This window comes from Paramisgurnus dabryanus, chromosome 5, assembly GCF_030506205.2.
Source record: "Paramisgurnus dabryanus chromosome 5, PD_genome_1.1, whole genome shotgun sequence".
NCBI lineage: Eukaryota > Metazoa > Chordata > Actinopteri > Cypriniformes > Cobitidae > Paramisgurnus > Paramisgurnus dabryanus.
This window is the reverse complement of record NC_133341.1, coordinates 29,109,461-29,134,822: the sequence shown is the minus strand read 5'-3', so window position 1 is coordinate 29,134,822 and position 25,362 is coordinate 29,109,461. Positions and strand designations below refer to the sequence as shown.

The following is a 25,362-nucleotide window of genomic DNA, read 5'->3' as shown; positions in this document are numbered from 1 at the left end:
ATTTCTCTCTATAAGACGTTTCACATTAACCTCTAACACTCAATCTCTATGCTTGTTCCCGTCCAGGAGCAACTCGCTGATTGTGATCATCCCTCTATGGGAAAACACCATCACTTGCCTTGTCACTGAACTCTGTTTACACAGATAACATCTCATCGGCAGAAGAAGAAGTGTTGATGCATCTTTGATCTTATTCCCACTAATCAAAAACTCAAAAGTATGTCTACCATCCATTTATCCTAGCGCTATTCGATTATATTTCTAACAGCCTGTGAACTTCTTCCCACCAAAGGACAAAACTATGAAAGGTATTCGTTCATTTAAAATCCCATATTGCTCTATCATAGCTCAGGAGATTTGTTGGAGCTCTCAGTTCAATCTCTCTGCATACGCTTTCATCCTTCATTCTTTCCCGAGTCAATAATAAAATGCCTCTTTGATGTAGTTATATTGATTTGTTTTCTTCAGTTGGTGGTAAATTAATTTGCGTCAAGTACTTTGAGGGAAGGTCAGCCTGACATTTTTAAGCGACTGCTTTCCCTTACGCTTACATCAAAAGGGATCTTTGTTTGAAAAAGGACATCAATTGAACCTTCAACACCGGAGAGACATCACAACAATGCATCCCAGACATCTACAATTAAGCATACATTATAGAAAAAATATCCATTAATGCACCGCCAATTCAGGACATCAAAGTCCCTTGGAGAGCGACCCGATAATTAGCCAATAAACAAAAGTTCGTTTGCAGGATTGGCATCAGGGTTAATAAGGCTAAATGTGATTCCCTGAATGTAATACTATTGCAAAAAATGGTCCCTAGCTGTCACAAGAGCAGTAGTACCCTTTTAAAATGTCCTAATATGTACCACTTATGTCGCTTTTCCATTGCGTAGTACCCCACGGTTTGGTTTGGTTTGGGTCAGCTTACTTTGTGAGCTTTTCCACTGGGTGCAGTATTTAGTTCCTTGATACTTTTTTTTAATACCACCTAGGTCTGGTTTTCAAGTGACCCGAGCTGTTACCAATACGTGACGCGAAAACACTGTAGATCACTGATTGGTCTGAGAGAAATTTCACTACCAGCGTCATCGCTATAATGTAAAGATCAGCTTTAACTTCATACTAGCTTGCGTCATCTTGAGCAAACGTTGTCATCTGTGCTCTGCTTTAAGTTCCCAATCTCCCTTTTAGCGATGAAAAATATCCACAGGTTGAGAATCAGGAACACCATACCAATTTTTCCAGACTGGCAGTTTGTGGCGGCACATTCACGACGCTCACGTCCGCATATATGCTTAAATGAGGCTCAGCGGAGCACATCGTTGTGCAAACATCTATTTGTGGTGGTCAATTTTCAATTTTGTGGCAGACTGAAAAATAAATGAATGTATGGGAATGTACAAGGATGCTCTCACCTGTATACGGACTACCGGCACATTCGGGAACTTGATTGTAAATTTCGTCACCTCCCCTTTTTGGGGGAAAACAAACCAGACGAAAAAAGTGCACTCAGTAATCTAAATATAAAGACATAATATATTAATACGAAGTAACTTTCAAATACGAAGTAAAATCATTTACTGTCTTCCCGGTTGACTCGATGAGGTACGAGTAAATGTCCGGGAAAGACACCTCTGGCCAATGGGAAGCGTTGTTACACGAATTTGACGCTGTGAGAACGAAAGAGACATGTTTTTATAATGACCAAATTAAATGTGTTAATGTATCTTTCGCACTCTATGGCAGGCAGGGTGGAGAAATAATTACTGAACATGTTTAATCTGAGTGATTTCTTAAGTTATTTACGCCTGCCGGGTGCTTTATTCCGCTATTTTGTATGGAAGTCAATGGGAGGTCTAGTTTGTTTTCCCCCAAACGTGGGCGTGAACCTGTTCAGAGACATTCTATGACGTTGCGCCGGTTGTGCGTATGATGTCACAGTAGTAGGCAGGGCAAATATAACGACACGCCTATACACTCGATAGAAAAGCTAACCAAGCCAAAGTGAGGTGAGGTGACCCGACCTGACCCAAACCAAACCATGGGGTACTATGCAATGGCAAAGCGCCATTAGATAGAGATATGTATTTGGTACCAATTTGTATCTTCGAGAAACACTTTAGGTGCAAAGGTGTACTTTTTAAAAAAGTACATGTGTACCCCAGTGACAGCTGGGGCACCTTCCAATCTCCATCAGGAAGCCAACATGAAGGTGACTTAAACTGCAAATTTATCGACGGGCTAAAGGGAGTCAATCCCATCTGAATATGTTCTATACATGTTAAAAATGCGAATCACAGTGATATTCACAGTGACAGTTACAAACGTTATATCATTACAATCACTATCACAATAATGGAAACTATCCCTTGTGCATTGCAAGGGCCGGATTTTATACGGCTTGGAATATGAAAGTCAAATAGAGATATCTTTGGTAACACATGTTTGTGTACAGGAGCATGAATGATTGTGTTTATCAGAGACACAAGCAGGAAGCATTATTGCCAAGACACACACACACACACACACACACACACACACACACACACACACACACACACACACACACACACACACACACACACACACACACACACACACACACACACACACACACACACAAACAATGAATCGTGATTTATGCACAGCTTGAACTAAGACAGAATGGCAATTACAAGGATTTGCAATTCAACCTCCATCCTACCAGGCTAAATGAGATACAAACCCACCAGAACCCTTTTGAATCACAGCTTATTCAGTCTTAGGCATTTCCAGAAATACACATTTTAGCTACGTTTTTGCAGCTTTCACCAAAAAACAATCGGTACAGAAACAAAAAGGACCCACCACAAAAAAAGCTGGAGGAGAAAACAATGTTTCTGTTCTGTTCTTAACCTGTGTTTCCTTGTGTTTCACATAGATGTAAATAATGCTACTGTATGTAAAGCCTACTGTATATACAGTACAATCTCATGGCAATTCATATGTATTTAACAAGGTGGCTAATTTGTATTATAGGTGCAGTGTGTAGATTTAGCAGCATCTAGCAGTAAGATTGTGATTTGCAACCAAATGCTCAGTCCACTGTTCACCGAAACGCATTGAGAAGCTACGGTAGCCACCACACGAGAAACATGTTGTCATCTAAAACAAAATAACAGTAGTGCCAAAACGCGCTCTGTAGAGGAGTTTGTCCATTTAGGGCTTCTGTAGATCCATGGCAGCACAAAATGGCGACTATTGATAATAAATACATAACAGTTTGTTATGTAACCCCTGATAATATAGTTATGTATTTTATATATTGATTTCTGTCATCAGATACTTCTAAAACGTACACACTGCGCCTTTAAAGGTGCATTGTGTAACTTTTATAAAAATCTCTTCAGAGAAATGCAATAATATACATAACTACATTATCAGTGGTGCATAAAGACATTACAAAATAAACTGTATTTTTTAATTACCTTAGAATGAGCCGTTTTTATCTACATAAACCGCGGGTCCTCTTACATGGAAGTCGCCATTTCGCACCTCCATGTTTGTACAGTAGCCCTTAATAGACAAACTGCTTTGTAGTGCACGTTTTGTCACTACGTTGTTTCAGACGATGACGATGTTTGTCCTGTTGCGTTTTTAAAAGGGAGGGTGAGCTGTGGACTGCGCCATTAGTTGAAATTTACAATCGGTATTACCAGATGACGTTAAACATCTACACAGTGTAACTTTAATTTGTTCGACCACATTCTTACATTTTTGTACGATTTGCTTTCACCCCTGTGACGTTGGGGTTTTATTATTGTTTTTTATGATAATCATACATTGTTGTACAATTCACTTTGTGTAAACTAGCCAACTCGTAAAATACGCGCAAATTCGCGTGAGATCATATTATTCGGTCTCGATGACTGGGTGTGTACTTTGGGTCATGTTTTAAATACAGTAACTCACTATTAATGACCGTTAATATTTCAGTACTTTTATTTGAGTCTTTTCCCCATATAATACACTCCTGGACTGTTACTGCATTATTAACATTCCGTCCATTAACACGCTGTCCTAGTGGGAAAGGGATATTTTTCCTCCACTGTGATGTTTCCTTTGTCTAACACAATGTTTTTCTTCACTATAGCTATTGACTCTCTAAATGCAGGTTTCCCCTGAAGGGTTTGCGATGTTAAAACGAGGGAAATGATTCAGCCACTGGGCTATTTATAAACCCGTTCCCTTTGTATGATCTCGTTGTGAAAAGCTACCCTGCAGTGATTTGGGTTTTAAAGGGCCGTGGCTTTCAGAGCCAAGCGCAGCATATATCAAAGTCACATTCGTCACATTTCTCTACCTCAGACCATTGCAAAATAGTACAGGCAGAAGTGAAACTAGACATCATGATTGTTTGTAAAAAAATTATATTATTCAAGTCTGCTCATGACATATCTATGCCAACATGATCATTGCATGAACTATTTAAAGTCTTCCTTTAAAACTCACCTTTGATAATCAAAATAACATATTTGAATGTAAAAAAAATACTTCATGCCTTAAAATAGCTAGAATGTAACACTATACACTTGCTTCATTTAGTATGCGTGGATACATGAATATGCAAATTATGCCCCACCTCCACTCTGTTAAACTAGCTCAGACAACCTGATCCTTACGGTCAACACGTTGATGAGACTGGTAACAACAAGCTTGTGATGTAGTAAACAGGTGCGGTTTCAAACCACATTTTTTGTCTGCATTTGGTAACCTGCAGCTTTAAGGAAAAAATACTGGCAGAGGTGTTGACTGATGAATTTGTCACCATAAAATGGTGGAAATTTACTCACCCTCATGTTGTTACAAACCTGTATAAACTTGTTTTTTTTAAACACGAAGGAAGATATTTTGAGGAATGTTTGTAGCCAAACTGATCATGAGCCCCATTCACTTCCATACTTATTTATTTATACTATAGACGGTTTCATCGGATTCACGTGCGCTGACGCGATACACATCTGGATCCGAACTTTACTTCTGGTTTCGATTTTTTTTAATGGTCTGACTAGTTGCTAAACTGATCTTTTGAACAAATGCCTCGTCGAAAAAAACAAATGTTTTGGTTTCCTATAGGAAATCTATCTGGTTTTTTTTTTGCTTGTTATATAAATAAGTGAGAGTTTACCGGAAATTACGTGCGGACCACGACAGCCGCTTGTTTATGTTGTTACTGCTGAAACCATCTTTAAAGGACAAGTTCGGTATTTTAGACTTAAAGGCCTGTTTTCAGATTGTTTATGGTGAAATAGAACGGTTTTGACTGAAATTTCGACATTTGCGGCTGTCCTGAGAATTTTCGCGTGTTTGTGTTTCAGCTCAGACCTCTACAATGGGTTTAATGGTGCACTAGAACAATCCTTCCTAAAATGCATTAAACTTTCGTTTACAAAGACGTGAAACTCACCGAGTGGTCAGGGGTGTTCACTGATATGCTCACACAAAAATCGCTGCAAAAGATGCTTTCCAACAGCTGTTTTAGCATTCGTTGTTAACTTGTGGACCTATTTTCCCAAACGCCTCACACCCGTACATTCTTCCGCTTAGAGCTTGAATAATAAACACTCCAGCCCAGGTGGTGGCGCTAATCCGCCTTTGCCAATTGCAAGAATAGAAACAAAGTTCCCGGCGCGGAGTAATACCGTACCTCACAGCACATCTAATACATGTCAATGGAGTTGGTAAAAACTACGATAAAACCTGTTGGAATGCGTCTTTTGGAGCGATTTTTGTGTGAGCATACCAGTGAACACCCCTGACCACTCGGTGAGTTCCACGTCTTTGTAAACGAAAGTTTAATGCATTTTAGGAAGGATTGTTCTAGTGCACCATTAAACCCATTGTAGAGGTCTGAGCTGAAACACAAACACGCGAAAATTCTCAGGGCAGCCGAAAATGTCGAAATTTCTGTCTAAACCGTTCTATTTCATCATAAACAATCTGAAAACAGGGCTTTAAGTCTAAAATACCGAACTTGTCCTTTAAAGGTTAATGGGGCTCATCATTGGTTTGGTTGAACTATTTTTTGGGTGAACTATCATATTTAAAAATACAACACAGACACAAAACAACATAAAAAATGAAATGTGCTTTTCACCACATAAGGACTTTAATAAAAATCACTGAAAGGTCTTTTTTGCGCACACTGCTGCTTGCCGGCCGCTACGTCTATTAATATCTCAACCTTCAAAGGCATGTGTGTTTGAGTCACAGCATACTCACTTTTTTGGCCTGTAGTCTGGAATGTTCCTGTCTAGGGAGATGCGGTCACTGAGTTGGGCGTTGTAGCCGTATTCCTCATACCTTCCTTCGCTCTCCCGGCTGTCCTCACCTAATGTGGCCGCTGCACCGCCTTGTCCCAGACCTCCAGGACCTTCTACCAGACCCATGGGCTTTGCTAGACCTGCAGCACATTGGGGAAAAAGCCATTTGGACCTCAGTTAACACGAAAAATGTCAGCATATCCAATAATGTGTTCATTACCGTGGGAGTACCCACTGGTTTCAAAGGTGATAATTGAAAACACCAAGGCACCATCTTCATATTTTGACATCTCATTCTTACAGCCTTCCCTGGGGAACAAGGTGGAAAGTGACTGTGTTTAAAGGACCCCAAACCCATGCTCTGATACTAAAAAATTTGAACTCAAACTAAACTCATTATATCTAAGAATTTCAATTCGATAGTGAGTGCCAGACAGATGAACTTAATCAGGGTTTTTCGTCTTTCTATTGAATTCCTAAACCAAATACATTTTTGGTCTGAATAATTGACATCTTATTTGAAAGCAAAACTTCATAGTGCTCTTTGAAAAATGATAAAACATGGGTAACAGGACTATTAAAAATGCTGTTTCATTCTGACATTTAAAAGAGTAAAATGGTATGTTTTGCTGAATTATTAACAGCTACATAAATAGTTCCATCCGGTTTCAAGTGTATGGTACAAGGACGCTAATTTTAAAGCCTTGAATAACAAAAGTATTAAATGTTAAACATGTTTTAAAATGAAAGGAGAAATATATTTTAATATATTCATTTATTATCTTCTGTCTTTTTATAAATTGTGTCAATGGTGTTAAATTAATATAATAACATTAAAACATTTCTTCTAGACATAGTCAGTGGAATTCAAAGGGATAACCCTTGTCTTCAGGGGCCGTTTGCACCAGCTGGATGTAAAAAGGTTGGATGTGAGCCCTACGTTGAGCTTAGCTATGTCTGGCTTTGTGAAAAAGATTTACGCCTGTTGCATCATCTGAAACTACATGCAGACGCAGCTACGCTCTTTGTAGACGATGCACGTCCTTGCGTATGCATTTAACTGCAGTGATAGTTGAGACGCCTTTCCCTCAGGATGCAGTAACTAAACGAAAGCCTTTCCCATTTGCACAAAAGGTAATAATTTGCTGAGTAATTTTAACAGTTTGACTGAATAAAAATGAAATTAGACAAAGGTCTGTAAGTTAATAAGCTCTGTATGTTCTTAATATCTAAGTATAAGAATTTATTGGTGCCATCTCTCACTCTGTCATGCATGAAAGCTCACTGCTCGCATATCCTGTGTGAATCAAACGCGTCAATGTCTTGTCAATTTCATTATTTCTATTTTTCGCCATAGAAAAAAACTTTATAATTACGCTTACCCTTGACCGGACTTAAAATAGTTTAGTCTTAGACGTGCGCTATGACTAGATGGTGCAACTTCTACGTAGGATGTAATAAAGCAATAAGCCCCAAGAAGCAGTGGGTTACCAGTTTATTTTATAACAGCTAAGGGGCGTTGTTAGGCATGACGTGAAGCGGAGTGCCTAAAACCCCCTTAGCAGTTATAAAATGCATTATAACCCCACTGCTTCGCGGGGGTTATTGCTTTTATAAAACGGTTACTTCATATGCATAACGTTAGTGGGATTTTATAAAATAAAACACAAATAAGTTGTAATTATATTAGTACAAATATTACTCTTCCGCCAAACAAAGTAATTCCTCAGAATCAAGTGTGGCTGCAAAAAAACAACATTCATCTAATTTATACATTAACATTTATATCGTGCAACTGTTGAAGTGATCATCAAATATGCTTGGAAGCATGCTGAACTCTTTCCCCATCAGCGTTTTTTTTTTAAGTTGTCACCCAGTTTTAGTTTAATGCCTTGCAGAAAAATTATCTTCTTTAAATTAACATAAAATATCAAATGAAAGAACAGACCATCCGCTTTCAAACAACAACAACAACAAAAAGTTTCATCCTACCTTCATTTGTTCTCTTATCACCTCTCAGATTTTTTGTAGTGTTGAGTGAATGCGTCAGTGTTTAAGTTGGGTAAGATCGCCACCCAGTGGATAGCAGAAATATGAATTTGAGGTAGAAACTCCTCAGGAAGCGTTTTCTCTTTAGTGATTAGATGATTCAACAATATTTATCGACATGTATCTGGATATTGCCATAATTGTGCAATTGTATAAAAATAAAAAATATGATTAAAGACTGTGGTGTTTATTTTCATAAATCAGTACGCAGCAACAGTGGCGCAGTGATACTTATGTAATGCGGTCTGAACCGTGGGCTTACCGGGGTATTTTATCAGGGCTTAGAACGCGTTTCAACCAATCAGAATGACCAATCTTACGACCAAGTGTACGCCCAGCTGGTGCCTCCGGCCCGAGCAGAAGTCTTGCATACTCTTAAAAATAAGGGTGACCATTTCTGGCTTTATGGTTCCATAAAGAACCTTTAACATCTGGAAAACCTTTCAGTTTCACCAATGGTTCTTTGTAGCTATAAAGGTTCTTTAGAATATAAAAAGGTAAGAAATAAATGGTTCTTCTAAAAATCTTAATGGTAAAAGACTAAATGGTTCTTTGGGGAACCAAAATTATTCTTCTACGGCTGTTAAGCACCTTTATTTTTATAATTGCACATCTAAATTTCGAAATGTCTTAAACTGAGATCTGTCCAGTGGTGGACGATGACTTCTTTTTTCGAGGGCGCCCAATGCGAAGTTCGTCACAACATGTATGTAGCCCATCATGTGTGGTTCCTTATTTCAAATATGTGTTCGGTGCATCGAGTGAACCTATGTGCATCACGTGTCTTGTCAAAATGAGTGCCTGCTGCAGATGCATCTAAAGGGTTTATGAAAAAGAGACGTTTGCGTTTGCCAGATACTCGCATAATCTCATGCGTAATCAAAGTTTACTTTTAAGGGAGTGTCTTGCGTGTATTTTGTGAACGCGAGCGTCTCTTTTATCATAAATGGTTTTGACGTGTGTGCAGCAGGCACTTATTTTGACAAAACACGTGATGCACACAGGATCGCTCGACACGCAGAACACATATTTTGGAAAAGGGAACCACACACATGACTCTCCAAACACTTATTTTGAATTAGCGCCCCTCGGATGAGCAGTCACAAGCTGCCACTGGATCTGTCCCCAACCAAAAATCATATTTTAACATGAACAAATTCATTCTGCTACAGCATCCACATCGTATTATAGCTCTTACGGTATATCAACCATTGACTCGTGTGTATATTCCTCATAATTTTGAAAGACACATCTAAAATGTTACTGATAATTCAATGAATAACAACTGAGATTTCCAAAAAAAGTTCTCCGTCTGAGCTAATCTTGTTTTTTTTTTCCAGGAATTTCAGGCCTGTAGCTCTTCTCCCAGCGCGCTGACGTGTCCCTAAAGCCAGTTTTCTGGATCATGAGGTGTTCTCACAAGCCAGAGCTGTAATGGTAATGTGTCTCTCTGCGACCGTCTGAGGCTTTGCGTCTCTTTCTCTGTCATTGTTATTGCCATTGTCTCGCTGGCTGCCTCTGTGGGCTGTTTTGAGAGAATTCTATTACACTGCAGCCTGGCATTTTGACACTAATCCCTGCGAGCCAGCTGTCTATGGCAGAGAGAAACTGCATATCATAGACTTCATGCAGATTCCTGCAAATACAACACACAACATGTTGCAGAGAAACATCCATCACAAGCACACATATGAATATGCACGGTGTGAAAAGTTGCTCTCACCGACACACGGTGTGTTTCAAGAACCTGAAACAACACTGATCATTTGGGATTTAAAAACCAATTTAAAGGTCGTGTTCTTCCTGTTTTTTTTTGTTTTGTTTTTTTAAGCTTTGATTGTGTTTACAGTGCACAATATAACATTTGTTCATGTTTCATGTGTAAAAAAACGTGGTATTTTTCACACAATTTACTTATCTCTATATCTCTGTTTTGACTCTCCTAAAAACTGATGTCTTTCTTGTTCTATGAAGTCCTTTCTTCAGAAATACATAACGAGTTCTGATTGTGTAGTTTGTTTAGTGTGTTGTGATTCGACAGCAGCTTAGCTTAGCAGAGCCGTTTGAGCCAAAGCTGGCGACTGACGTATTCCTGTGGGCGGAGTTTAGTCAAAAACTGTTTTATTGAGGTCATTCAACCAGGAAGTTAAATACAGCCTGTAGTCGAAATCGGCCGTTCGCTGTAGGCTTTGAAAGGGGACTTCTGTTAAAGAAAATATATCGCCTGGCAGTGAACTTTGAGCTTTATCCTTTTGCAAGTATTATTTATGCTCTAACAGCAAAATTACACACTCACTAAAAAAATGGGATCAGGAAGAACGTGACCTTTAAAGCGGAATTGAACCCTAGACATTTTAGCCTGTTATCAGGGGTAATTGATTTACATTTTGCATTTTACATGAGAAGAAAAATAAATTTTGCACGATTTCGATAACTAAGATTGATAGTGTGTTGAAGTGAATTTTCACAACGGTCTTTGATGGACTCAATTAAAATTGTTTTGTGTAACTACAGTAAACATACTGTGTAGAAATGTATTATCATGTTGTTGTTATTATGAACTTTAGACCGTAAAAAAATATGGACGTAGTGTCCATGACGTCACCCATTGGCTTGTGAAGATCGCTTTTGAAGCTTAAAGTAGGCGTTGCCTGCCGACGCCATCTTGGCCGCGCGTCACCGCGAATCACTTGCGGAAAACCGAAAATGGGTAAAGAGGCGGGACATGGGTGAAGCTGAGGTGAAACCACCCCCGCCTAGCGCGAGTCTAGTGACAGCAGTGGCTGTTCAACCGTCACTCAAGCGGGCACGCCCTTAATTATGCAGATGTTTAAGGCTTAATATAATTTTAACGGATGAGTTACAAAAAAAATTCACCCCCCTCACAGTTGTCATGAAGGGCAAAATTAGCTATATAGACCAAAAGCACTTTTTGTACCAGGCTGTAAACATATTATTTTCTACTGTAAAGTTGGGCATTTTTAACATGGAGTCTATGGGAATTGACTCCCTTTTGGAGCCAGCCTCAAGCGGCCAGTCGATGGATTGCAGTTTAAGTCACTTCCGTATTGGCTTCATTAAAGCGATCGGAAGGTTGCCCCTCGTTATGAACACGAGCAAAGCAAGCTAACGTTAGCTCATCCTGTGCAGCTGTCAATCAAAGAATGTTATCATCTACTGTCAATCATCTCGCCTCAAGACCCGCCCCCATTTAGAACGTTCACAATTATGTAGATGTGTATTTTTCTTCTGGTGATTTGACGACACGTCATATTTGTAGCAATAGGCAAATAACATTGTATGGGTTAAAATTATCTTTTTATGCCGAAAATTATTAATATATTATGTAAATATCATGTGCCATGGAGATATTTTATACATTTCCTACCGTAAATATATTAAAACTTTATTTTTGTGAGTGGATACAGTTGCTAAGGACTTCAATTGGACAACTTTAAAGACAATTTTCTCAATATTTAGATTTTTTGTCCCCCCCAAGATTCCAGATTTTTAAGTAGTTGTATCTCAGCTAAATATTGTCCTATCCTAAACCATACATACATGGAAAGCTTATTTATTTATTTATTTACTGTATAAATCTTAATTTGAAAAAAATTGACCCAATTTTTGAAGTGAAAAAAAGTTTTAGATCTGACTATTTGCAAATGAAAGGGTTTCCGAAATCTAAACTGACCAAGTGTCTCATTTCCTCAAATTTTCTCTTGGCTGCTAATAAATTTTACAAAGGTGCCGTTCAGAAACGCTAATCTTTGTAAATATGTGTGCATATGTGTGTGTGCATAGGTAATAATATGCTTTGAGGGCTATAAAGAGAAACAGATTTTAAACAGCACTGAAGTGAGCTGATAGAAATACTGTAAGTTAGAGGATCTATTTTTTATTATGCTATTTTCCTACTTAGAATATCTGTGTCTGTCTTTATTACATCATCTAAATAAAAAACAAACTACAAAATGATGATCTGCATGTTTCAAATTTATTAATGAAATAAATGTGAAGTCTAGAAACTGAAAAGCAGTTGCTGAAGTAACAAAACCAGCCAAATGGCCAATCAACACTGGGCCAAATACTTGTCCATTGACACTAGCTTCAAAAATATATTCAACCTACTTTAAGATTGTCAGCTAATCAAGCAAAATCATTCCACCATTAACATGCGAAAAACAACCCGGTTTAAAAGTAGTCAAATTCCATGGAAAACTGCAGAAATTTGAATACTTTTAAACCGGGTTGTTTTTCGCATGTTAATGGTGGAATGATTTTGCTTGATTAGCTAACAATCTTAAAGTAGGTTGAATATATTTTTGAAGCTAGCTTTTTTATTTAATATAAATGTCAAGGATGTGTCTTAAATCCTCCCTACTTTTGATAAGAGCGGCCCAGTACCCCTTTCTCAGTGTAATAGACTGGCATTTCCAGATTTATTATATTAACAGGCTACTGGCCGGTCTGTCTTTGAGGAAAGTTTTTTTATGAACATGTGGTGCGATGAATTTCCTGACATATAGCTCTAAATTCACATTTAGTTCAATCAATACTTTACTGACAATAAAAACTACGACACAGTCCTGAATGCCAGGATACAGATTACAGCATAACCCAGAGGAGACGTATTGCTCAGATGTTTCTCTTTCATAGCTCACTAGGCTAAATGAAGTTATTAAATATGTTTTAATTGAAGTAACTAATTAAGAAGTTTTAATTAATCAAAATCTTTAGGAGAAACGGCATGTTTCTGAAAATGTCTTTAAGGGATAGTTCACCCGAAAATGAAAATTAGCCCATATTTCACTCACCCTTAAGACATCCTAGGTGTATCTGACTTTCAGACGAACACAGTCAGAGTTGTATTAGATAATATCCAGGGCCTGTATTCTTAAAGATTCTAAGAGTCCTCTCAGAAAACTCTTAATTTAGGTTAAAAACTTTTACTTAGGAGTCTTAGCTTAAGAGCGATTTGGGACTGATCTGAGAGCAACTCTGAGTTAGGAAAAGACAAAAAAATTTATCTTAGTGAGGAGGCGGGGTTGACCCCGTTGCTACGTGTGACACAATGGCAAAACGTACTGAGGTCAAACGATCCATTTATTTAAAAAAAAAAAAAAAGATGCAAAAGTGATGACAATCCGCTGTAAGTATCAGATCCGGACGCACACTGAAAAAACTGCCGCCAGAAGCAACGATGATACGACATCTTGTGAAAAGGCAGTGGCTCTCATGTGTCTCGTGACTGATTGCATCATTACATCAGCTAAGAATGTGAAGAGCTATTGGCTCTTGTGGGCGACAACGTCATGCTGGTTTATGTTTGAATGGGCTTCAGTTCGCAAGGTTTGCAATGCAAATGGCTTGTAATACTTTTATACTGTTTTATGCAATATATACCTGTGACTGTACTTTTATTTGTGCGTTGTGTTTATGAAGTGGTTGGGTTTAAGGTAAGGGTGAGGTTAGATGCTCCAAAATATCTTTAAAACCGTAAATGTTTATGAGATCATTTCTACATTTACAAATTCATAAAATTAAATGTGTCTTATCTGATGTATAATGCAAAAACCTTTTAAAAGGTAACAACAGGTTGTATAAGCTACCGCCGCTATAGGACACTAACCCCTAATATGTCACTTTACGTCGTAATATGGTGCTTGCACAAACAACCTATGAGGTCGAGGACAGTTTCAAAAATCCATCGCTTCAGTTTGGAAGACGTTGGTGGATGGATTTGCTTTTTAGGAGCTTTAAAAAATGGGGCACTATCCAATGCCATTATAAAACTGAAAAGAGACAAGAATTTTTTTTATTTAACTCCGACTGTGTTTGGTTGAAAGAAGAAAGTTATATCCACTATAGTAGGACGGCTTGAGGTAAAATATGGGCTAATTTTATTTTGGGATGAACTATCAGTTGAATTTAATCTCCATTTAATCTAACTGCTGTCTTTGAGAAACATTTGAGATGTTAAGGGGATCGCACACCGGCCGCGCATGTCGAGTCGCGTCTAGGACAACTCAGAGGTATTGTAAACCGGAAGTGCACATTAACTAGCGTGAGCTTTGTCAGATGGCGTCTACTTCAAAATGCAAAATATACGTTAGCAGCCAATGTTAATCGTTAATGATTTGGGACAAATATGATGTTATTTAATCTTAATCTATGTGATTGGCGCTGTGTGGCGCGACAGGGATTTGAGCAACTTCCTGAGTCACAGCTGGGCGGCGTGGACAGGCGCCACCTGGCGGCGTCGGTGTGCGTATACTCATAGAAAACAATGTGTCCGATTTTTTTAGAACGGCGCGGCGCGGCAGGTGTGCGATCCCCTTTAGAGTAACCAAACTTTTATATTTTGTTCCTTATTATTTTCTAATAATTAAATATGGGTTAAACAGTTAAAGCAACACTATGTAGTTTCCATGTAAAAATGACTTACAGCTCCCCCATGGGGTTGAAAAGCGCAACAATGCCCGTTATCAGACACTCTTCTGCAGGCAGGGGGAGGGGCGGGGCTGTGTGCTCTACCCTCCACCGCCACTTTCAGAGTGTGCTTGTAGCAGCTAGGAGGCTGCTCAGGTTGCAGCAACAGTACAATTTGTCCAGTTAAAAGTTGTTCTATCACTGAAATAATTTTAGAGACATTATTTAAAGGTAAAAAAACTACATAGTGTTGCTTTAATTGAAACAACATATTTTTACTTTTTTTGTCATTTCCATGGTATAAAAAGATGCAACACCGGTGTCCTTTGAACATATTAAGCAAGTGATGCAGGTTATGACCTGGCAGCGTCTTACCCAGGGGTGGGGAACCCTGGTCCTGGAGGGCCACTGTCCTGCAGAGTTTAGTTCCAACCCTAATTAAACACACCTGAAAAATAAAATTAACGTCTACTTGGAAATTAAATTCAGGTGTGTCTGATTAGGGTTGGAACTAAACTCCGCAGGACAGTTGCCCCTTCAGGACCCAGGGTTCCCCACTCCTGATCTAACCTGACCTACTGTATATGGTTTAATCCACTTTGTGTCCGTTTGTGCCGTTCCAGGTTATGACAGCATTACGCAATACTGACTAAATTCACCATACTGCCAGTCAAGTCTCCTGTAAAGTGCTCTCAGAGCATTCATGCTTGATGCACTTCACTTTGAATTGCTTTGAATTATGTAACAAGATTTAAAAAGAAAAAATACTCAGCTTTATGAATTCCAGGATAAAGACACTCCTTTCTGTGGTGATTCAAAGGCTGAATAAATATACATGCATGTCATATCTGATGCTAGCTCGGCATAAATATTCATAGGAAAGATGTGGTTTGAGGACGTGAATGGCAGATTTAGTCTCCTTTGAGTCCAATGTGAATGCATTAGACACAAAATGTGCTTGAACCGTAAAGCACTGACAGTGTAGGAATACCCGCTCAAAGGTTTGATCTACACCCTTAATTCATACAGGATTGAACTGAACTCACACCTATAAATTTGCAGGACTCAAAGCTGCATCTTTGGCAAAGCCCTGCTCTGTTAATGAAACCATACTGGACAACTAGTTGTCTGTCAGTCACCTTCTGTCACCAGGTTAAGGTACAGATCATGAGTGCTTGATACAGCATGGTGCTGTACAACGCTATACGTCCACTGTAAAAATAATACTTTATCTTGACATATGGTGGCACCTTGTCATAGCTATGTCCATTACTATGGTTACAGGCAGATGGGGCATACAGTCTTGACATTATGAGACTCACATCTGTATATAAATGCACTTGCCACTGACAGTTTGAACATAGACACAGTAAATCAAGCCATGCCAATAATCTGTGCTGAAAAGTAGTCTGAATAAGAACTTTGGTTCCACTTATATATTTAGTATAAATCATAAATCAATCTTATTTAAATCACATGTGACCCTGCATGTGAAAACCCAGCTAAAGACATTTTTAAGGATTTTTCTAGTTTGCCATACACAACATTAAAAAACATTCAGTGAAAATATATCCTTGATATTTTTAATATTGACTAAGTAAAGTCATGTCAAAAATTTAAATTAATGTAAAATCAATGATTGAAATAAAACTTTGATTACATTATGAGGCTTTAGCCTGTACTTTACAGACAGGGTCACAAATTTCAACGTGTGATTGTTGGAAACTGAGAGTAATATGCTCACTTACAGTGTCTAGACGCAAAGTGACTCCAGAGAATTTCACTGTAAATCTATTGAATTAACTGGAATAATGCATCAGGATGCAGAGGAAAAATGCAAGGCTTTGTAAAAGATTTAATGTACATGATTACTTCAAATAACACTTTTCTGTCCATCAAATCAGATACCAAATAACCATACTGATGTTTTTGCATAACTATGAACACAATTGGGCACATATATTATTATATTATAAATATATTAGGGGTGCACGGGGCAAAAACTAACGCAGGGTATGTTGTAACACGGACTGTTCACATTGTTGCACAAGGTTGAGCGTTTGTTTTTCTGGTATTTTTTTCACGCTGCCAAAAGATGATCTCCCGCAAATTATTCAAAATGTATAATGTTTTTCCAGAGAGTTATTGATGAACGAGTGTTTTGGTGGCATGTAAGTAAATTTCTAAGTTGGGTGTGTAAGATACCAAAACCAATGCTATGTCATATTAATCAGTGTCTTGTTGACTAAATCACAGCATAGTTTTGAAATATGTCTGCAGCTCTCAACTTTTTTGGTGGGCTTGAAAATATTTTGACCCAGCGGGGTAAATATTAATGCTGTGTTACAACTAACCCCTCAGCACGATATGGAAACTCAGTACCGCCACTTCTAAATATAGCTCTTGAGCGTACAACCACCTCTCCGTGCGCCCAGAACATGCTTTTAGCGTACCGGAACGCTCATTTGCACATCTGTTTAAAAATCAGAGGTTTAATTTAATCCTTTGGCTGCGCTGCTGCTTTTCAGAGCGCCCTTCACAATGTACGCTTCCTAATTCTTCCCACCGAGAGCGGAGACTACATTACCCATACACCCGTGCGTTTACAAGTTAAAAGCGCATGCGTCGCTTTTGCCGCTGAGTCTGACTGTCAGTCAGTGTGGTCTGGACTGGAGAGGTGTGTGTTTGTGTGTGAAACGCGCAACCATAGCTGGTCGGTTAAAATGAAAATAAAATGAACACTTAATATGCCCTCCTTGTTTTAGACTCTGAGTAGTAAAAGAACAAGGTTAGAATCAGAGTACTCGCTGCCTGACATCCCACCAAGCCAGAATGACAGCTACAGGTCAGACGCAAGCTTTATCCAATACCCTTTTGCAGGTACGTGACAATCTCCGCTGTGTCACGGCTGTCAGTTTGGTTCAAGCACCTTCGGATTTCCTCAGGCAATGTGCAGTGTAAAAACATTCTTGAAATTGTAATAGACATTTAGTTTAATTGCTTAACTACAAGTGAACGAAATTTCAATTAATTTAAACGACGACGACCATGGGAGTTTTAACACCCGCAAAATGGGAAACAATGACAAAATAAAGTGATGACTTTCTAGTTTCAAATGGCCAGTATTTTGATATTTTTGAACCCATGGACATGGTCTTGGTGTCATTTAAAAAAAACAATTAAGCTCTTTCTATCTTTAACCATGCTTTTTAACCAAATTTTACTCACATATCTACCTTTTGCACATTTTATTTATGTTCAATAGATATTTCTAGCTCAAGCCAATCCACGAACTTATAAAAGGATTTATTATTTTTTACAAGGTCGTCTGTTGACTGCTGAATATAAAACCCCTTCAATATAGGAGTCGAGTCAGCAAATAAAAAATAAAAAATAGAGTACCGGCACCTCTTTTGGGCCACTTAAAGCACTGCGTTATCGTAATTCTTGCCGTTGTTTTAAATAGGCTACACATGAATGATTGCTGGCTGCCAACAAAATAAATGTGCCTGTCTTATCAAAAATCGTGTGTCAAATTTATTTTTGTTCATATCTTAAATATTGATTAAATATGGTCACGTCAAAGATTGAAATCATAATGAAACGAATGGCTAAAATCAGAGTTTGATGCTCATTATCTCAGAATTTGATTTTGAAACTGTAGTATGGTTTTTACAGACTGGGTCACATAAAAATGTTTTGTCATAATTGTGCTGCTTTTTCTCCCATTTTTAGACATTTGTATCCATTTATAATTGAACTATTGTTAGAAAAGGGCTGGATAAATGAATACAGTGTGGATACCTGTCTATTATAGACAGATATATAAACAATATCCAATTCAAGTTTATAGACAAAATAGTATTGAAATATTTGCCTGCAAACTTAATTTTTAGCAAGTGTTACAACTAACCCCCTGCCTGTTACATTAACCCCACCTATGGGGTAAGTTTTAACGTGTGCACTTCTGTCACGTTTGGTGTAATTGTCCAAGAATGGTAAGTAATAAAAACAAACTTCAAATGTTCATTAGTAGCAGAGATGTGTGTGTTGCTTGTGTAAAAATATAATTAATCAAACTCAAATATTTGTTGAATAATTGAGCCAAAACAAAAAAGCATTAGGTTGTGCCCCGCTCTCCCCTACTCATTGACCCTCCAATATGAACGATTTTATATTTGAATGGTTGATTATCTTTTCAAAAGCTTGTTATTTTTAAAATGGTAAAAATTATGCATTTTACGTAAGCAATAAGATATGAGAGGCGGTGTTGTATTGTGAATAAGTCACGGCTTAAAGGGCACTGTAATGCACGACATGAAGTGCCTGCAACATCTTAGCTGTAACTTACACTGGAAATATTGATGCCCAATTCCGATTTGTTGTCTGTATCCAATTTTTTGACGAACCGCTTCCATCATCTTTTAAAAGGGAAAGGTATCTGATATCAGCATTTGCACTAAACACTTGGCAAAAAAAAAATCAAAGTAGACATAGGCTGCATTTACACTTCATGTCTTAATGCACAGATCTGATTTTTTAACCACATGTGATTTTTTGTCCTGCCTGTTTACACAAACTTTAGACACGCCTCATATCCGATGTCCATGTTTACATTAAACTCCCGCCCAGACAGAATGCTAGCTTAACTGGGTATAATGTTAGCTATCTAACGTTAATATCATCATCACTTATTTAAAGTAAAGGGCGTTGTTAATGATCATTATCATCCACTGACTTTCTCTGTCATCACATCTTCCTCTGAAAAACTGTAGAGAATTTTGAGGGGTTGGCAGGTAGGTTTATCGGACAAAATTTGCTGCAGTTGCTCATAAATAGGGGCAAGTCGTTGTGTCCTGAATACTGTGGTTGTTGTGATCCTTAACTTCCTGATAATTGTCTTTAATGCTCTTTATTTTGACTCGGATATGTGCGTATAGACACAGTTCGGAGGTCTGGATATCGAATATGTATCCGATAAAAATCCACATTTGGAAGTGGCTCAGAACAGATCTCAGTAAGTTTTTTGTGTTTACACACGTGCAGCAATATCCGATCTGGGTCAGATGTGAGTACTAAATATGATTTTTTTTGTGCCGGTGTAAATGCAGCCATATTGACCCGGAACAGCTTACACCACACAGGAAGTAAAATGACGCAATATGCAATGGATACAGACAGAATAATTATACATGACGTCTTTTGCCAGCGTCACACGACACGTCTTGAGATGGAAATATCGGATCTGTACGCTTACATTGCGGACACGAATGCATGTATCCGATTCATATCCGATTTATTATTACATATGAATGAGGTCTGAAACCGATCAGAGAAAATCTGATTTTATGCGCCTTTTCCTGCTTTCACGTCCGTGGTTCATGTTCGATTTGTGCCACTTGAGAGGAAAAAATTCGGAATTGAGTCACTTCAAACAGGCAGTGTAAATACGGTTTTATTTGTTATACACCACTAGTCTCAAGTACCTTACTGCATTTAAAAAACAGTTCTCACACAAAACAAATATTAAAGCAAATAATATCAGTCCCTCCAGAAAAACATGATTATGCGATCGCATGATTCAACAAATTTTCAGCCAAAGTCTGCATTTTTATGCGGGTGCCGCATTTTTTCAAATACGCTGCACTTTCGTGCCATAAATTGCAGATTTACGTGCGCAAAATATGCGGGGCTTGCATGATAATCCGCATTTTCGTAGCAAAAATCACATATATCTTAGCAGAAAGTTGAAAAATGTTGCATTTCCTTCACACAAGCGCAGCCATGTCCCCTGTTGCCATGGGAACGTTATGAAGTGATGTGATTATGTGACATGAACATCATTGAAAAGTTGAAAAAGCTGCAAACAGTTTTTGCAAGTTCCCGCAGTTTTTGCAAGTTCCCACAGTTTTTGCAAGTTCCCGCAATTTCATCGCATAAAATTGCATAAAAATATCCAACATATTTCATTGCATTTTTTTAAGAAAACGTGCCTCAAGATCAAGGATTTTTGTCCGCAACAATCACAAAAAACTCTGCTTGTTTCTGGAAGGACTGTAATATGTATCAATGCAACTTTCATGAAGTAAAATTACTAAAAGTCTTCCTTCCAATGGAAATATGGTGATATACAGAATCGTTGGGTGCTGCAGTCATAGCTGTGTTTTATCATAAATTAAACTATTTGCCAATCAGACACAAGGAATCAAGAATGATGTTTTACATTATAGAGTGATTCTTAGTTTTATTTTAAACATATTTCTGACATTAACCAGTGGACATTACAGTATTTACAGTGCCAAAACACTGTAACTGAAAGATCTGGGCAAGGTTTTACTTTTTATAGATAGTTTTCTGTTCCTATAACTTTCCCGGTTGAAATCGGCTCCATGTGTGTGTTTGTGTTTGCATTTGTGTTTGCGAAGATAAACTCAACTACAGCTGTAGAAATTAAGCACACTTTAGCAGCAACGTTTACGGTAGATCTGCTGCCTAATCAAGAGGTTAATTGCACATTCTCATAGCGTTGCATTTTTAATAGCAGTCAGATAAAAGCTGTTTTCACATTGATCCAGCGTTTCTAAACAACTGTCCCGGACCGGCCCTTAATCTGTTATTAAAGTTAAATGGAATTGCTCATTTTGTCCAAATGGTAAATGCCATAGCATTTTTTTTGTGCTGACTAACTAATATGTGTAGTTGGTGCTGTGCGTTTAAAAAACATTTAAGCAACTGCAGCTAACCGATTTCTATTAATTGTTTAACCCATTGAGTTTACTTTATGTTCATGCATTTGGCAGAGCTTTTATCCATAGCGACTTACAGTGCATTACAAGGTATATATTTTATCAGTATATGTGTTCACTGGGTTCAAACCCTGCTTTACTACAACGCTCTACCACCGAGCTATACAGGAATAGTGTATATTATTGTTACATTTGCACTTACAGTATACACACATATTGGTTTTTCTGTTCTACTTTAAAATGTTGAAATACGATTTACTTGTTCCTACATGAGAATCAATACTGTATGTAAACTACAGGTATACAGCAAACAATGAAGCTGAAACCTCATCATCAAGGGACCATACTGAAACCGAATTTAGCTGCTTTATTACCGCCCCTGCACATCACATATCTAGCACACACCTGGCAAGAACATTTATAAATGCATGGTAAATTATATGAGAAATTGATTAAGAATATATGTGCTACTAGGAAGTGTTCCTGTCAGTTGGTACAGCAATGCAAAATGCCAATGGGTTCAATCCCAGAGAAGACACATACTGATGAGAAATGGATGCACTTTAAGTTGCTTTAGATGAAGACATCTGCCAAATACACACATGTAAATGAAATTAGTTCCTGAAGCTCTAGCAACACAAAGGCATGGGTTCGATCTCACAAAACACAAATACTGATAAAAAAAATGTACAGATTGAATGCACTGTAAATTGCTTTGGATGAAAGCGGCTATGCCAAATGCATAACAAAAAAATCCAAATTCCCTTTATACTATGATTCTCATTTAAAGCACTTGAACACAGCTGCCCTTGCAAACCAGAAATATTGTCTCTGAATACATATTATGTGTTCTCCGGGCGATTCTTTGACAATGAAATGGTCAGCAAATAACATTTACAGCATATTTACTGGGATGAGGTTGGCAGCAACCGCCTTACAATTATTGCTTTCTTGTAAAACTCGCTGTACCCTAGAACTACAACTGGACCTTGGTATAATCCTCCGTGTCTCGCTGTTAGGACAATAAACATCTGATAAACTGCTTGAAATCACCATTTGTGGAACTGGAGCCTTAATATCACATACAATTATCAGCAGCCTCACGCCATTTAGACGAGTGTGGAGTAAGTGCATCGGATAAACGTGCGTTGAAATAAAACTTACAACAGCCTTAACATCAAGATGATTTGTGACAGAGTGGTGAAAAGCCTCCAGGGGAAATATGTGGTGGCACTTGTGAAGAATAAAAGCCCTCTGGTTCAGGAGGGTGCATTAGAGGGCTTTTTTGTAAAGCAGTGTCTTTTGGCTTTCCTCCAATTGCAAGGAGGATAATTTAATCTGACAGAGTGACCTCCTTCATACATAAATGGTGCTGGTCATAGGAATAACAATCAGAGCCAATGGAGGCAGTAAGCAAACCAAACAAGGAGCGAGGCATCTGTACTATTACTTAAAGGGAAACATTGCACGTCAGGTGAACTATGTTTCTTTGCTGTATTGTAGTAGTAGAAAGGTTTCATTTTAGGAACATGATAATAGAGGCAGTAATATTTTAAAGAATTCAGATTGTGTGACTATGAAAAGGATGGGTGTACTGTAAGTGAATGGGATAAAACAGTTGCATTTACAAATTCAAAACATGTAGCACGAATATTTTTAACCATGAGTACGACATGGGAATATCAAAATGGGAAATTTTGAATAATCTAAAAAGAATTATCATAACAGTAAAATTGCTCTTACTGTATCAAAATAAAGTATACTGTAGGTATAAATACATAAGATGAATTTTACTTTTCCACCTGTATATTACTTTATATTGAGCACCAATGCATGACTGAGAAAAGGTCAGATTTGTATTGCAGGTTAGACGGGAGTTTAGGTTTATTGCTACAAACTTGTAAACAAACTGACCTCATGAATTGATAAAAATATTAAATGATACGATATCTGATCCTAACAATTTTTTTTGTGATTTACTGTTTTCTACATAAAATCATCCTATATTAAATTCTGTGGAAATATAACCTTGATATCTTCAATATTGACTGAGTAAGATCATGAAATAAATTAGAAAAATCAAACTTTGATCACATAAACAAACCTTATGATGTATTATGCGTAACACAACATACATTCACAGTTATGAGTGCTTTTCATATATTTTGATAGGCAGGATTTGACACTTTGGGACACCCAATCTTTACATGCAAGATCATGTTTTATTACCAAAATATATGAAGGGCTGACATGTGATGAAGTTTCATTTTTAGGTCTATTGTTAGAATGATAACTGCAAAAGTCTGCAAAAGAAGTGCACAATGATCTGTTAAGCATCGCACGTTTGCAAATAATTTTTAAATAAAAGCCAACATACCATTTAACTGGTTATAAACCACATCTTCCAGTCGCTCGAGCCTTTTGAGAATGGACTGTCTGTCCATAGAGTTCGTAACTTTGGCATTCCTGCCTCGCAGTCTCTGATCCGACAGCCTCCCGATCTGGACGAGCTCCTCGGATCGGTCCTGGATCCTGCAGTACACCGAGAACAAGATGATCCCGACGAAAACCAAAATGTTGACCGTCAGCAGAGTTTTGATCTTGCGTGCCACAGCCATTAAAGCCAGAAAGCGACACCGTCCGACCCCTAATATTGATCCATGTGAATGGAGACGCGACCCTGCTGTGGTGGGAGCTGTCCGTTCAGCACCACACAACCCCCGCGCCGCAGCTTTACAAGATGCGCGTGCTCTGTGTTGATGTGCGTATGGGTAAAGTCAGCTGATTTGAAAAGTACAGAGGTAATGATTAAATCCCACCGCCTCCGGTTCTTTTGTTGACCCCCATTATAAACGTTTAGATGTGTCAGAGCAGCCTACGGAGATTACGCGTACGATGCCGCCGCCGTCGTGAGAGAAAAGCACGCGTTTAATCACGGTGTGCAATGAGCATCGCGAGCAGAGGCGAAACGCGTGAGATGTGCACGGTCCAAATGGTTCATTTTAAAAGTCAGTGCATGGCAAATAACGAGCGTCCGTGTGCTGCATCCTTTACGCAGTTCCGTTTCTCTCCGTTTAAAGGCGCATCGCACGCTGGCATCAAAACGAGACGCGATTTAATGAACGATCCTGTTGCTGCCCAAGCAGGTGGACGTATAAAATCGGTTGCTGTCAAGCGATTCCCGTCCTGTTCGCGCTTTTCACGGTAGCGTTCTAGTCCTCTCGCGCTCCCCGCACGTTTCCCCTCCCCTATCATCCCGCCCTCGGTGCGCGCTTTTCACGAGCTGCCCAGTGCTCTGGTGACGTCGGCAAACTCATGAATATTCAACAGACAGTTTGAGGGGATGAAAGGAAGGAATATGATAGATGATTTGGACAGTGGTTGGATTACACTCTGCAGTTTTTACTGAGATTGAATTATAACTCGCGGAGTTTGTATAAAAGGTTTTGTAATGTTACCCTAAAGTAAGTAGTTCCGGCTCTAATTTCTGATTTTACGCGTTTGAAGCTGTTAATGTAAATGCTTAAACTAGTGACCGCACATTCAAGATCAATGCGTCAAGTTGCAACGTTGCTCGGCAACCGCAAACAACCAACAGATGATGAACTATAACTTGGAACTGTTTGCATCAACGATTAGTAATAAATTGGACTGCTTATTATTTTTTATAATAATACATCTGTAGGCTACGTTATAGAGATTTAAATTTCAAATTTTTCAAAGCAGCTTCATAGAAAAGATTTTAAAACAAAACTTTAAAATAATAATAGAAATAGGAAAAGAGGAAATGAAACATGAAACAATTATTCAAAATTCTCATGGAAATTACA

The 25,362-nt window shown here is 38.3% G+C and overlaps 1 protein-coding gene across 1 annotated transcript in view; it reads right to left on the bottom strand.

Moving 5' to 3' along the window:
* The window catches only part of galnt9 (polypeptide N-acetylgalactosaminyltransferase 9), a 122,444-nt gene extending 97,675 nt beyond the window's left edge, over positions 1-24,769 (bottom strand). The window contains exons 1-2 of the mRNA XM_065250830.1: positions 23,910-24,769; positions 6,265-6,445 (exon numbers count right to left, since the gene is read on the bottom strand). Coding sequence (XP_065106902.1) covers positions 6,265-6,445; positions 23,910-24,150 — 422 coding nt within the window. The 5' untranslated portion in view covers positions 24,151-24,769. The remainder of the gene's footprint in view (positions 1-6,264; positions 6,446-23,909) is intronic.
* Positions 24,770-25,362: the final 593 nt, after the last annotated feature.